We start from the raw sequence: 14,542 nt of genomic DNA, 5'->3' as shown, positions 1-14,542 counted from the left end.
CATTGCAGTTATGCCTCAAAGTTGTTCTGTTCCTCTGTAATCCTTTATAAGGGGATGTTCTCCTGATGTTTTGAAAGCAAACATAGGCTTTGAGTCTTAAAGAAGGTTTCATCTTTTCCTTCTTCTCTTACATGTGTACAAACTCTTCACTTTATTCCATAACCCTGTTTGCAAAAGCATTATGTCTATGTTATTTTACTGTTAGAGCTTCTGTTTGTCTGCTCCTATCAAAATGCTAAATATAATTTAATACCCACAAAAATCCATAATTCTCATAGAAAGCTTCATTTATTCAGTTCAAATTTATTTAGATTCATATACAAGCTAGAAATAGATTATATATGTAAATACCCTTTACAGTCAAACAGCTTATGCTTAGAAGATATTAGTGTCAGACCTCACTGAGGAGTTAGTATTGCATTTTTCTCAACAGAGTTAGTTCATTAGCTACTGAAGAGTTAAGTATTAGTGGGAATTATTTTGAATATTCTAGATCCCATATTTTTCTACCATTGCTCTTGCTTTAGAGATATAGGCATTCATGGCATCCTCCTTTGATAAACCTGCAAAGGAAAGTAGGCATAATTATCTTTCTCAGTTGTCATCCTATAAACTTGACTACAGGATGAAAATTTAATTGGTGTAACACCTTTTTTCAGGTTCCATGCCTCCCATTTGGCTTTGCCTTTCAAATCTAGCATTCCTGGACATTCTGTCAAAATAAATGCATAGCTTTGGTTATCATGCAGATTTACATCACATTAGACTGATTTTATCAAGACATGTGATTAAATGTGGAGTATATATAGTAATACCAATATTAATATCTCCAACAGTAGCCTGTTTGTAGAATCCATATAGTTCCTTCAGTTCTTCATCAGTTGGTCTTGTTTTTAATTTTTTTACATCTTCTGCAGCACCATCAAAGTCAGCCTGATGAAAGAACAGAAAGGGTTCTCCTTTCAAGGGATGTTTTAAAAACATGAGTTATAAGACACACAGTAATATCATTAGATATTCTCAATTACTCACTTGAGTTTAGCAATCAGACAAGGCTTCTTCCCATGAAAGAAGCTTCATAAATGTGTACATTATTAGAAAGGGATATAGGGTTGTATGGTTGATAGGGGCAGCCTCCACAATTTATGTGATGTATATGTCTTTTACAGTTACACTGCAGGTATGAAGCCATTCACTGAACTTTACGCCCCACAGTAATCTCTGAGTTGTTTTGACCCTGCCTACACTGTGCTGGCTCAATTGGTGGAGCTCAAATCCCCTCTGAGTGGTACTGCCCAATTCACCCTCCATTCCCTCTGCTCTGCTGACAGGGAGGTAGGTGATCAACAGCTGGCACAAAGGTACCTCATGGAGATGAGCCAGGACCACCTTCCACAGTCATCTCTGAAACACAGCAGAGCACCAGAGTAAAGTGTAAATTTACTACTTTCATCACTGAATCACACACTCACATCAACCTGAGGCTGTAGCCATTCTTGCTATAAAGCAGGACTCAGGCTAAGGTTTGGAGTTCTGTTTCATGCCCAGAACATTTCAGAGAGAGACAGATTTTGTATAGTGACTACAGACCCATCAGGTTACCACACTACTCTAATGATGGCTGATACAAACACTTTAACATGCTATATGCTGGTTTCAACAATTATTTTAGCTTTTGAGTTGGATCTGCATTTACAGAAGCACAGTATATCCTGCACAAATACTTAAAATATACAAAACCAGGGTATTGCTTTTGCATGGCCTGGTTTTTGGTATTTGGGGCTGGGGCGGGGCTACAAGGGTGGCTTCCATGAGAAACTGCCAGAAGCTTCCAACATGTCCAGCAGAGCCAATCCCTGGTGGCTCCAAAGATGGATGTCCTGCTGGGCAAGGCCAGGCCGATTAGAAATGGTGGCACCACCTCTGTGGTAACAGATTTAAGGAGGAAAATAAACAAGCAGTGGTTGCCCGGTTGTGACTACGGCCAGAGAAGAGCAGAGCGAGAACGTGAGAGGAGCAGCCCTGCAGAGCCCGAGGGCAGCGCAGGAGGGGCCGGAGCTGCTCCAGGCGCCGGGGCCGAGATTCCCCTCAGGCCGTGGGGCAGGCCGGGGGCAGCAGCCGGGCCCTGCAGCCCATGGAGGCCGCGGGGATGCAGGGATCCACCACAGCCCCTGCAGGAGCCCCAGGAGGAGCACGGGGATGCCTGGGAGGAGGCTGTGATCCTGTGGAGACCCTGGAGAGGGGCCCTGCTCCCAGGCTGGAGCAGCCTGTCCTTGAAGGGCTGCACCCCGTGGAGGAGTGACCCACAGTGCAGCAGCCTGGGGAGGGCTGTTCCCGTGGGATGGACTCACACTGCAGCAGCACAGGGAGCTGTTCCCGTGGGATGGACTCACACTGCAGCAGCACAGGGAGCTGTTCCCATGGGATGGACTCACACTGCAGCAGCACAGGGAGCTGTTCCCATGGCATGGACTCACACTGCAGCAGCACAGGGAGCTGTTCCCGTGGGATGGACTCACACTGCAGCAGTCACAGGGAGCTGCTGCTCATGAGATGAGCTCACGTTGGAGAGGTTCACAGAGAACTGTCTCCTGTGCCACCCCACGGTGCAGCAGGGGAACGACTCCTCTCCTTGAGCAGCAGCAGAAGCCATGGGTCATGAACTGACCACAACCCCCATTTCCTGTCCCCTTGCACTGCTGGGATAGGGGGTAGAGCTGAGAAGGGAGGAAGGTGTTTATAAGGGCTTATTTTACTTCTCATTATCCTGCTCTGATTTTGTTAGAAATAAATTCACTTCATGTCTCTAAGTTGAGCCTCTTTTGCCTTGATGGTATTTGATGACCAATCTCTCTCCTGGTCCTTATCTCAACCCATGAACCGTTTGTTAAAATTTTCTCTCCTCTGTCCAGCTGCAGGAGAGTGAGTGAGTGGCTTTGGTGGATACTGGCATTTAGCCAGCATCAACACACTACTTCAGCTTAAAAGTTTGTGTAAAAGTCAGCAATGATTTGAGGTGGCTCTGTTTACACATCACTGAGATCCTGGCATTACCTCAGAAGTCTGTACTGTGCTTCTTTATACCACCTTTCCCTTTAGTTACAGAAAAGATTTGATTTTTTTTTTTAAAGAATACATAATGCATGTTTATCTCCTTAATTGATGCCTTTCTCCTTGGCAAGTGACTGTGCTGGGTGGGTCAGGTGATGGAAATAAGCAAATAAGAATGAGAGCTAGGTTCACTACAGCATTCTGTATTTGAACAGAGATAAAGTACAAGAGAAAGCACAAGAGAAAGGTTATTCTTTTTTTAAATTTAAGAAGGAAAAATGAGTAGTAATTTAATTAGAGAGTGATGTTCAAGCATCTTTCCCCACAGAAAGGCCCTTCCCTGGAATCATGACATATTCACTGCTGTAAGGACACGCCAGCTGGTGGCTGCAGGAGGCAGGAGCAGCAGGCAAAACAGGGTAAGGACAGGTGGCTGGGTGCCCTGCAGCTTCCTGCACTGAAACTTGGCCACTCTACCACCTCTGCCTCCTAAGATGGAATTCACTTTTTATTTTGGTCTGGAAATTTAGTTTGGCTAATGAGATTTGCCAGATACAAACTTCTGAGGAATTTCTGATTTTATGCAAATTTTGAATTGCTGTATGAAACCCACAAAGGGAAAGCACAAGCCTTCTAAGAACAAAAGTGCTTGCCACAGGAGGATGTACATCTGTAACAGCAGTGTTGCAACAAGGAACAGCAGGCAGAGAGGTGCATTTAAAAGGAATATTTTTAAAAAATCATGACGTGTGATTTAAAAGGCATTCTAGTGCCCTGCAAAACAGCAATTAAATCTTGAATATTCTTTAAACTGCAGCTGTAAATTCACAGAACATTAGATGGAAAGGATTCATGATGGCAATACACATCTGAAAATCTCTCAGTTCCTGGCATCCTTGAAGTGAAATGAAAGGAAAAGACCAAAACCCTGCAGCAATGCAGATGCTTTTTAACAAATAATCTTTCAACTAAATGAGAACCTTAATGCTTGCATAAATGACAAGCAGAAGTGTCTGGGAGATTCCCACCAAGACCTCCCTGAACCAAATGCCCAGAGAGGGAGGAGTACAGAGAAGAATTGGTGCGCTAAAATTGAAAATGACTGTTTTAAGTTTGAGAAATGCTGCTGTTCTATTTTGAATATAGCAATTCTTCTGAGAATTAGGCAGATTCCAATTGCCATTTGTCTTCTTAAAGATCTGACAAAGATCTGACACTTGGTCATTCAATAAAGTATATGATTTGGCACTTTCTGCACTAAATTCTAGATTAAATTAATTCCAAATTATATTTTTAAATCTAGAAATTTATATACTGAAACATGTAATTACTTATGTAGTTTGCTCCTGTTTTAATAAAAATAATTCTCAATGTTACTAAAATGCAACTATACCATAGAACCACAGAAAAACATGAAGCTTTAAGTCCAGCTTTTTGTGCCTGATTTCTTTTAAGAACACTGTAGATTTATTTTTTTTTACCAACCAAGCATTTGGGAGTGCTGCAAAAAAATTACAGGATTTTTCTAGAATAAAAAATCAAAAGGCTTAGAATACACTCATATGTTATGTATATATATTATTTGTAATTTAGATAAACCAAAATTGTGTGGTCTAGACTACATATAAAAGCTGAATCAATAATGTTGAAATGGTCTTACAGTACCCCTTCTCAGTTTTTTTTTTTTTGGTAATATTAATATTTGCTTTCATGAAAGTTTTGAAATTTTAATTTTTCTTCTTATGCTGTATTGTCTCTTGGTCTCCTCCTGCACAGCAACTGTACCTGGATTTGCTACAACAACCTGAAATGCTTCAACAAGTTCAGTTATTAAGCTAATTTTTAATTTTTCGCCAAAAATTGCTGAGGCCCATAGTAAGTAAGTAAATAACACAATTCTTCCTTTCAGCAGCAAACCCAGAATGGTGAACCCATGTGTTTGGGGCCAGGAATTCCCACCAGCACAGGCAGAGAATTTGGGGTTTGGGACAGAAGCACCTTGCCCCGTGTCTGAAGCACAGCATGAGGGCCTTCAGCTGGGAGCAGGGGGGACAGACACACTGCCACAAGCAGGAGTCTGAGCTCACAGTCCCTGCGAGACTGCTCATGGGGCTTTTTTTGACAGTCAGGTGCCTTATCCTTCCATGAAAACAGGCCTGTTCCACTTTGTGCTCACCTCGAGGAAGAGGCAGGGACATGGGGGTTGCAGAGGAGCTCACATGCTCTGAATTGGCATCCCAGCCTGCCCCAGAGTCACTCTGGCCGTGCCACGCTGCTGTGCCAGCTCCAGGCATGCAGCACTGGCATATGAGGGCATTCTGTACTGAGGTGGCAAGGCAAGTGTAATGACACAGAAACTCCTATGCACTAACAAGTGTTCTTACTAGATGTACAGCATTTCTAATGGAGAAGCATTTAATGAGGGGAAACAAAATTAGCAATGCAAACGACCTTACCAAAGAATTAAAAATAGTGGTTCAAAGAAACTGAACTGTACATTTGATGGTCCTGAAAGCAAAACATTTAAAGTCATACTATTGGAATAGATGTATAAAAGGGATGGACATTCACTTACAAAAATAAATGTGATGACCTACTGCTCAAGGCATTTTTTATAGCTACAATTTTATTAAAATAAATATTTCATTATTAAGCCAAACATTAGAAATGTGACATTCTTGACTATAACTATGACTGACTCCTCCATCACAGACATTTCTTAATATTATCCACACAGGTGGAAACAATAGTAGGACTCTGTTAATTGCAAGATTTAAAATTTGTATCAATAGTAAACCATAACTAGGTTGCTACATTGTTCACATTAAATTAAATAAGTTACTACTGCATGTGAGCTTCTGCCAGCACTGATGTACAAGGACCATTCAAATCTGTGGAAATCTTTCACAAGTCTGGAATTGTTTTCTGATCTAAACTTCTGCCCTGGTTTTGTCTGGGGCACAGGTAATTTTCTCCCTAGTACCTGCTACAGTGCAGTGTTTTGGATGCAGGATGAGAATATTGTTGGTAACACACTGATGTTTTGGTTGTTGCTGAGTAGTGCTTGCACTGAGCCAAGGACTTTTCAGTGTCTCATGCTCTGAACGTGAGGAGATGCACAAGAATCTGGGGAAGGGGAGGGGAACACCTCTGGGACAGCTCACCAAACTGGCCACAGGGATATTCCACATCACAGAACATCCATACCCAGTGCAGAAACTGGGAGGAGTTGGTCAAAAGAGACTGAATGCTGCTCAGGGATGGGCTTAGCCTTGGTCAGTGGGTAGTGAGCAATTGTATTGTGCATCATGTGCTTCTCCTGGGTTTATCTGCACATGCACTCTCTCTCTTTTTCTCTCTCTCTCATTACTACTATCACAGTATTATATTTTACTTTTTAAAAAAATCATTAAACTATTCTTATCTCAGCCCATGAGTTTTTGCTTCCTCCCCCTTCTCCTCAGTGCCAATTCTCCTCTCCATCCCACCGTAGGTGAAGCAGGTGAGCAAGTGACTGCATGGTACTTATTTGCTGGGTAGTGTTAAACCATGACAAGTTCACAGTAAGAATGAACCAGAAGTCCTGTTCAATTGTACAAGACAAAAGATAAAAAGTTAAGGAAACCATTAAGTTAATAACCTTATTTTCCTATAATTTTATTCTATTTGCATCTATAGGCAAGTATCACAAGATAGTTTAAAGATTTGCAAAGGCATTTCTTACAAAGCAAGAAAGGTGCAGAAATGAAATCTAAATACTAAACCTTTTGTTCTTTATCCTCCTCTAGCCAATCATTCTGCACAGACTGTTGCTTAGGATTTGCCTGCTTACACAACATGCTTATTAGCAGCCTGTAAAAATATAATTTTCTGTTAATCATGTGCCGATAATATTCCCTTTAACTCCCCAAATAAAAAGAATAAAAATATATACAGTCATAAACATACACATGTGCCTTAAAGATAAAAGCACAAATTATCAGACCATTATCAGACACTGTCTTTTTGTGAAGAAAAAAGCTTGAATGAATTCTTCATTTACTGCAGAATATTTTACCAGTTTGCAAAACTTAAAAGTATTTTACAGCCTCACTAAAGAGAACATTATTTTATTCATTGTCCTCATTCCCATACAGCTAGATTCAGTAAATTTATGGATATGGTTGGTAACTGTCAAGCAAACCAGCGTGGACAGACAAGCTCTATAAGGTCTAATGCAGAATGCATAGGCATCTTAAAATTTCAACCACTAATTTTTATGTTTAAGTGTAACTCTATGCAGTTATGGAACAGCATATCATACTGCCTTCAGCTCTTTCTTATCATAATTTATGGCTCATTGCTTAAATCATCAGGCTAACAAATTCACTTGCTAGATTGAGTTTAAGGCAGAATAAAACAAGCTGTAATTTCAGCAATTATTAATGATGCAAAGGTAGTGTTATGTTGGGATTTGGCAATTTTGACCCATGTAAGAAAGAGATTTCTTCTTAGCTGTAACACAGCACAATGAAACCTCTGTGCTATTCAGCATAATTGCAGCTCAGAAGAAAATTGCTAAGCTGCTGGCAATGCACTCCGTGCATCTAGGTCACAGCATTGTGCTGCTCCCTCTTTGCAAAATGCACACTAACTAAGCTGAGGCAGACATAATGAGACAGGGATAGAAGAGCTTGCAAATCTTGAAAGTGAAAGGGATAATAGGAAAGCCTAAAGAAGAAAATCAGCTTAATCTATCGGGACATGGCCAGGACAAGGGAAGTATTCATAGTTTCCCACAAAGGTAGGAGGCTAAAAGCCAGCAATGAAGATAATTTCCTCAACAGCTATTTAAAGCTACAATCAGAGAGTACATAAAAAGAAGCACTCTGTCTAGCTAGAAGGTAAGTAGAAGCTCTCCTACCAAAACACAAAGCTATCAAATTGTAGCAGTCCAAAGATGCATACACTCTAAAAAATCCGCACAACTTATTTAAAAATTATTTACACTTCCCAAAGCACATGTAGCACTGTCTCAGTGTTAGAAGTTTCCCTCCTCCTTTAACAGCTTCAAGCAACCAGCTAGATCCTAAAAACATAAGTATGTACCTGCCTTTCCACGTCTAACTCAGTCCTAGCAAACTCAGATGCACGTCTGGAGAAACATAACTCATGCATACTCTGAACCCATGAAAAAAAATCCAAAATATTACATGACCCATGAAACAGTTCATATTAACCAGCTTGCTTCTCATCCTCCACTTGTGAAAAGTAATGCACTATTTAACCTCCAAGGGTTCAGGCAGATTTCCCTTGCCACAAGGTAACCTTGATTCTGCAGTAAAAATCTTTACGCGGAAGAAACACCACAGTCCGCAGCAAGGCATCACACAGACGCACAGCGCATCCCTCTCCTGGCCTGTCTCCCCAGATGCAGAATCGCGTACCTGGAGAGTCATGATGCTGCGGGGATGCGCAGGGAACGGCCTCGCTCCTTCTCCTGGCAGGACGCGGCGCGTCTGCCAGCGGGCTGCGGTGGCGCCGGGACCGTGCCCGTGAGCTCAGCCCCGCAGCGCTCGGGGACTCGCTGCTGCCGCCGCGCCCTCGGCTCGGGGGGCGGGGGGCACGGAGCGCTGAGCCCCCGTGGGTTCCGCTGAAAGCCCAGCTCCAGCCGCACCACTGCGGATTAGGCTGCCAGGCTGAGGGCAGAAAGATTCCCAAGCCGTTTGTTTGACAAAGGAATTTCTTGAGTGATTTGAAGTGCAACCAGTCCAGTTATTGGACATGTTCCTTCTGCCGCAGTCCCTGCCCATGTCCATTGTCCAACCAACCTGCGACTTCGCACCCTTCAGCTGCAGCTCTGAAAACACGAGGGTCATCTCAAGGATGCCTCACACAAGTGGCTACACACACAAAATACACTGTGAAAGCTGATTTTCAATTTGGTCTACTAAGTATAGAATAAAAATATTAAATCAATTGATAAACTACCCCACAAGTGTAACCACTGAAGAAAAAAAAAATCCATCTCTCTTGTATCAATGAATTATTTATATTCATGCCTCTATACACTTATGTATGTGAAAAACGCGTATTCTACGATTGGCTTTTGGCAAATGTTAAAGTGAATATTATATGTGTTGTGTTAGAATGCAATGCTGTATTAATTCTCTTAATGTGTTAAATATAGTTTTAGGTTATAAAAAATGTTAAAATAGAAACGATGCTATGTAGAATACTTTTTTTAAAGAAAACACTTGCAGTGAGATAGCAGCCACAGGACACCTAAATCTTTCAAAGAAAACTAATTTATTGCTCTCTTATCAGAAGAAATGAACTTCTTCCCGCCTCGAAGGCGCTGTTAGGATTCAGAGGAAAAAGTTGTCGATGACCAGACAGAATCCTGTGTTTGAACGGAATTTATGCATCATGTATGAAGTGTATGAATATGCAACAAACTATTGTTTTTAGGAGTTAATCTTTTGTTAACGTGTGTCCTTTTTCAGGCTCGTGCTGCCCAGAAAAAGGTACCCGGATGTCTGTAACTCTTTGGTTCTATTATCTCATATTGTCCTAATTCAAACTGTCCAAATTATTATTACTCTAATTGTATTACTATTTTATAACCATTTTATTAGTATTGAACTTTTAAAATTTTAAAAAAACAAGTGATTGGCGTTTTTCACATGTACATAATTTCCTAAGCATAGTTTGATCTATGGTAGGTACTTCTGCATTTTTTAACTCACTAACTTCCATAAAACCATGCCAAAAAAGTAATTTGAGGGGAAACAAGTCCAGGTTAAATTAAATCAGGAATTAACAAGGAAACAATCCAAGTAAATGTAAGTAAATAGGAGATAAAAATAAAAACTTGAAACATTTCTGTAGTACCAGTGCCCTAGCAAAGAAGCTCTGCTCTTTCAGGGCCAAAGAGCTGTGCTTATCCATGCTGTGCACTGCGGTGAATGTGGAAAATGAACGCACTTGTGAAGATCTGTTAAAGGCTGCGGGCAGATTGCGGGTAACGCGAATAGAACCAGTCCTCGCCTGTCACCTTGGTCACAGCACACAATGTCCGTGCACGGCACGGCGCGCACTGCACCGCAGCGAGGGACTGTCCTGGGGCTGTGAGGCCCCTATGAAGCAGCTGGTGACCCGGCCCTGAGTGCGCTAGCTGACATGGGACTGAGCAGGTCTGCCATCGCCTATGCGCCGGTTTTCGGGAGACCTCGAGCGCTAGGAGCGCCAGTAGTGAGCCTACGGTGAGAAGCGCCAAGGGCAGGCCCCGGGCACCAGCGCTTTATGGCTGCCGTACACTAACGCTACAGCCGTTTGGGCATGCGGCCTTGAGCGCAGCGCGGGCACCGCCCGCCCGCCGAGAGCCGCCACAGCGGGAGCCGCCACAGCTCCTCCTGCTCCGCCCGCTCCGGACACCGCCCCGCCGCGGAGAGACTCCTACGCCACGGCCGGGGGCGGAGCGGGACCGGGGCGGAGCAGGACCGGGCCAGACCAGGGGCGGAGCGGGACCGGGGCGGAGCAGGACCGGGCCAGACCAGGGGCGGAGCGGGACCAGGCCGCGTCCCGCGGCGTGTTCCTGGAGCGCGGGAAGGCCGAGGTAAGGGCGGCTTTGCGCCGGCGGGCGCGGGGCAGCTGTGGTCTGGGCCCCGCGGTCGGGCAGCCGGAGGCCGCTCCGCTCCCCGGGCCGGCCCGCAGTGCTTGGCGGCTGAGGGGCGGCGGTCCGAGGAGAGGGTGCTGCGGTCTCGGCGGAGCCCCCGCTCCACAGGGAGCCGGCGTTGTGCGGGACCGTGCTTAGCCCGCGTTTCGCTGTTGCCGGGAGCTGGAGGAGCCCCGGAGCGCCCTGCGGCGGAAGCGCTGCCGAGGTTCCTGGCGGAGCGGGCGGCGTCTCTGCGATCTCCCTTCCGCCGGAAGCGAGGGGGTCGCGACCGCGGTGCGAGGTGGAGGAGCCGTGTTCGTTTGTTCACTTGTTGCTGTTTCCTTACTCCTGCACGCTTGTTTTCCTCAGGAGCGCTCATTTTGAAAGGGAAATGTCGTCTTTGAACTGTGAACATGTTTTTTTTCTTATTGTGTTTGTTGCTTATTTTGCCTGTCAAAGGTCATCAGAGCATCCCTAATTAAAAGCTTTAAAAAGTGATAACCCAGAGCTCTTTTTTTTTTTTAGCAATCACAAGCTTCCATTCAGTCACACTTAAGAATTCTTGTGCTCATGTCCATTTTTTAGTTGTGTTCACTTTTTGGTTGTTGCTACTGTGATGGTAAGCAAAAGGGATAACTGCATGAATTGATAGCTCCGTGAAGGACTAATAGGTTAAGTCGGCACATCTTTATCCTTACATCCCAAATGCAATCATTCTGGGTGCTTGGGAGCTGAGGGGAATGCCAGCCCTGTCCTCCCCAGCTGGTTTCTCCAGTGTTGGAAGCAGATAACTGGACTGGATGGACAATCACTGAGGTGGCCCAGGGTATTTCATAGATTATTCTGAGAGTACTCAAGAGTGCTCCGGTGTTTTTTTTGTATTTTGGAATTGGGGGCTTTGCAATTTACCAGGGACTGCCATCAGGCTTGACCTCATGCCTTCACTGCTACTCCGGAGTAGATCAATCAGAGCAAGAACAATTACACTTTCTCCACTCCCGTTCAGTTTTTCTCACCCCTGAAGGCATTGTCCAGGTGGCACAAAAGACCCCTTCTGAACTTCTGGGGGCATGTAGGGGATTGCCTTCCTTCCCTGAAAGCATAAACTGTTAAAGAGTCTGCAAATTTTTATCATACCTTCCAAATACAGGGAAACACAAAGGCATGGACTGAAGATTAAAAAATCAGATTTATAAAATTCCTAAATAATCCAGGAATTATTGTTGTTGTTTCATGTTGTGATTTTTTGCCATTTCCCCCCCCCTCCCATGTCATGGGGGGGCAATGCAGCTGTGCAACATTGAAAATGGAGTAGTCCTTCAACCTGTGATTCTGGGGATAGTTTGTTGCTTGGTTGGACTTGTGGTTTTTTTACATCTGTAATACCTCCAGCTGCTTTTGTTTAGCTTTAGAAGGGTCTGTTGTCACTGCTGTTGCCATACTGTCCGGTCCAGCTTTTTTTATTTAATAAAAAAACCCAAGTCCACACCTGCCTTGTGGAAGATGTGTGAAGGATTGGTGCCGTGAGGTTGATAGATGCCAGTATCACTGACATGCAATGTTTCTCTTCTGCATTCCCAGAAGCTTCTGGTAACAATGTCCACAGCAGACAGTACAGTATTTTAAGTAATGTCTTGCTCTTTCTTCCTAGGGTGACAAAACACAGGATCAACCACCTCAGGATGTCTGTAATTCAGCCAGGCACGGCAACACTTCGGAAAGCAAAGAAAACCACTGTAAAAACGTGTCTAGATAACCCCTTTGTTTTCCAATGGAAAACTATCGACGGAGAAGATATGCATTTTATACTAGAGACCTTAGAAGAAAGGATTAAACATATTGGACTTAAAAAGATTGAGAGTCCAAGAAAGAAAAAACGTTCCCTCACAAAAAAACAAACGGAAAGAAAGTGTGATGCCGGCACCAATGATTTCCCTAAAGAGGAAGCAGAAAGCCACCCACAAAAACCAGGATGGACTGACGTAAGTATCAGAAGACAGCTTGCTATTGGAGTTAACGAAGTTACAAAAGCATTGGAAAAAAACGAACTTCTCCTCTTGCTGGTGTGCAAGTCTGCCAAGCCCGCGATGCTCACGTCGCACCTGGTGGAGCTGAGCGCCAGCCGCGCCACGCCGGCGGGGCAGGTGCCGCGCCTCAGCGAGACCCTCGCGCCCCTCCTCGGCCTGACCTCCGTCCTGGCGCTCGGCTTCAGAAAGCACTCGGACACGTTCACCGAGGCTGTAGCAGCCATAATCCCAAAGATACCGGCCTTGGAAGTGCCGTGGTTTCAGTACAGAACTGAAGAATCCATGGCTTATGCAGACACAGATTCCTCAGGAAGCCTGGAACCCGAAGAGCTTGCAGAGGTGCTGGGGGATAAGCTCACAAGTCAGAAGCGGAAGCATACGGAGAGCAGTCAGCCTGATCTTTCACATGTAATTTTGCAGCCTTTGAAAATCAAGAAACTTGTCCCAAATCCCAATAAGATAAAGAAACCACCTCGCAAAAAGAAAAAGGCTTTTTCAGCATAACTGAGTTTGGTTCTTTCTATTCAACAGATTTTTAAATGCAGGATGGAGTACAGTTCTAACAGTTCTTTTAGGCTTTACAGTGTAAAGGTCTTGAATACAGGGTGAACTTCATGTTGCATTTGGCTGAGGTACTTTCTGCTTTAATAAAAAATATTGTTCAGACTTGGGTGTTAGTCTTTACTGGGGGTAAGTATTTTCATTTGCAGCTGGAGATCAGAGTTAAAGCCGGTAATGAAAATGCCAAAGCAATTTTAAGACATAATTTATACTTCTTTGGAATGAATACAAAGCATCAAATGAACTTTGTCTTTTTACACAGATGAACATGCTTTAAGCAAAAGAGATTTAAGTATAATTACTCAAACAAATAAATACCAAAAGTGAAAGTTTATTTAAACAAAGGTCCATGCCAGTATAAGTCTTTTAAAGCTGGGTTCAAGTAAATAGCACAGGCAGACTTCCCTTTTGAACTCTTACTATAGTTTGTTTTGCTGAACAACTTGTTTTTGGTCACAAATGTATGCAGACTTGGGTTCCACCTGATTCCTTGTGCATGGTATGCTGAAGGAAAAGCTATTTCCAAATACAAATCCAAATTACTACTGCTGCAGTATTAAAAAAAATTACTTCCATATGCAAACTATTAACACATATCCTCTGAGAAAATGTAAACCTAAACTCCATTAGATCTCTAAATGAAATCTAACATTATTTCCCAGGAAACTGACATAAGCCATATACTGTTTTATATAACGTAGATGAGAACTGTAACTGCTACAAGACTGTAAATGTAATTTCTGAGTTTCCTTTAATTTTACAGGGGACTATGCACAATTTTCTAATGAGGGTGTTGGGTGGTAGGAAGGAAGGGAAATAGCACTGCAATTCAGGCAATCAACAGCCTAGGAATTTACTTGTAGAAGAAAGCATAAAATACCTTAACTGAGTAACTTTTGTTGTTCCTTAAAAGGTACAATTTACATTATTTTTCAGAGATTTGTTAATCCAGACTTCCACTGCCATCCAATAGCTCATCTGTAGTTTGAATTTATTTAGACATTGCTTTAGTTCATGATACCAACTATGAAGGCAGGCACTAGCAATGAGCAGTGATTGTGTAGTCATGATGCTCCTTGAAGTTTAAACACAGCATTTAAATGCTACAATTTTTGTCCGTGTCTGAGGGTTCAAGAAGAGGTGAGATTTCTTTGCCTTGCTTCACAGTCCTTGATACAAGTCCTTTTTTCTGGATTTCTGAGTGCATAAAACTTGAAGGCATGCTAGCACTAGTGTGTTTCATTCCCAGGCTGGCTAACCATAACAT

General features: G+C 43.3%; 2 protein-coding genes across 2 annotated transcripts; one reads left to right on the top strand and one right to left on the bottom strand.

The window, feature by feature from the left end:
• Positions 1-283: 283 nt before the first annotated feature.
• Positions 284-8,716, bottom strand: ACBD7 (acyl-CoA binding domain containing 7). The gene is made up of 4 exons (XM_059473077.1): positions 8,478-8,716; positions 816-933; positions 650-712; positions 284-563 (listed from the first exon to the last, which is right to left on the bottom strand). The coding sequence occupies exons 1-4, from the start codon at positions 8,487-8,489 to the stop codon at positions 490-492; spliced, it is 267 nt and encodes an 88-aa protein (XP_059329060.1). The 5' UTR covers positions 8,490-8,716; the 3' UTR covers positions 284-489.
• Positions 8,717-10,559: 1,843 nt separating this feature from the next.
• On the top strand, positions 10,560-13,380 carry RPP38 (ribonuclease P/MRP subunit p38). The gene is made up of 2 exons (XM_059484503.1): positions 10,560-10,648; positions 12,339-13,380. Exon 2 carries the CDS (start codon positions 12,370-12,372, stop codon positions 13,216-13,218), a length of 849 nt encoding a protein of 282 aa, XP_059340486.1. The 5' UTR covers positions 10,560-10,648; positions 12,339-12,369; the 3' UTR covers positions 13,219-13,380.
• The last annotated feature ends 1,162 nt before the right edge of the window (positions 13,381-14,542 follow it).

Source organism: Ammospiza nelsoni, chromosome 1 (assembly GCF_027579445.1).
Source record: "Ammospiza nelsoni isolate bAmmNel1 chromosome 1, bAmmNel1.pri, whole genome shotgun sequence".
Lineage (NCBI taxonomy): Eukaryota > Metazoa > Chordata > Aves > Passeriformes > Passerellidae > Ammospiza > Ammospiza nelsoni.
The sequence above is the reverse complement of the archived record's forward strand: the minus strand, read 5'-3'. Positions and strand labels throughout refer to the sequence as shown.

What these genes read in the sequence shown, in the direction of transcription:
- ACBD7 (XM_059473077.1), bottom strand. An exon ending in TGTTGGAGATATTAATATTG is followed by an intron (nt 713 to 815) that starts GTATTACTATAT and finishes TTATTTTGACAG; the next exon opens with AATGTCCAGGAATGCTAGAT. An exon ending in GGCATGGAACCTGAAAAAAG is followed by an intron (nt 564 to 649) that starts GTGTTACACCAA and finishes TTTCCTTTGCAG; the next exon opens with GTTTATCAAAGGAGGATGCC.
- RPP38 (XM_059484503.1), top strand. Translation starts at nt 12,370, where the DNA reads ATGTCTGTAATTCAGCCAGGCACGGCAACACTTCGGAAAGCAAAGAAA.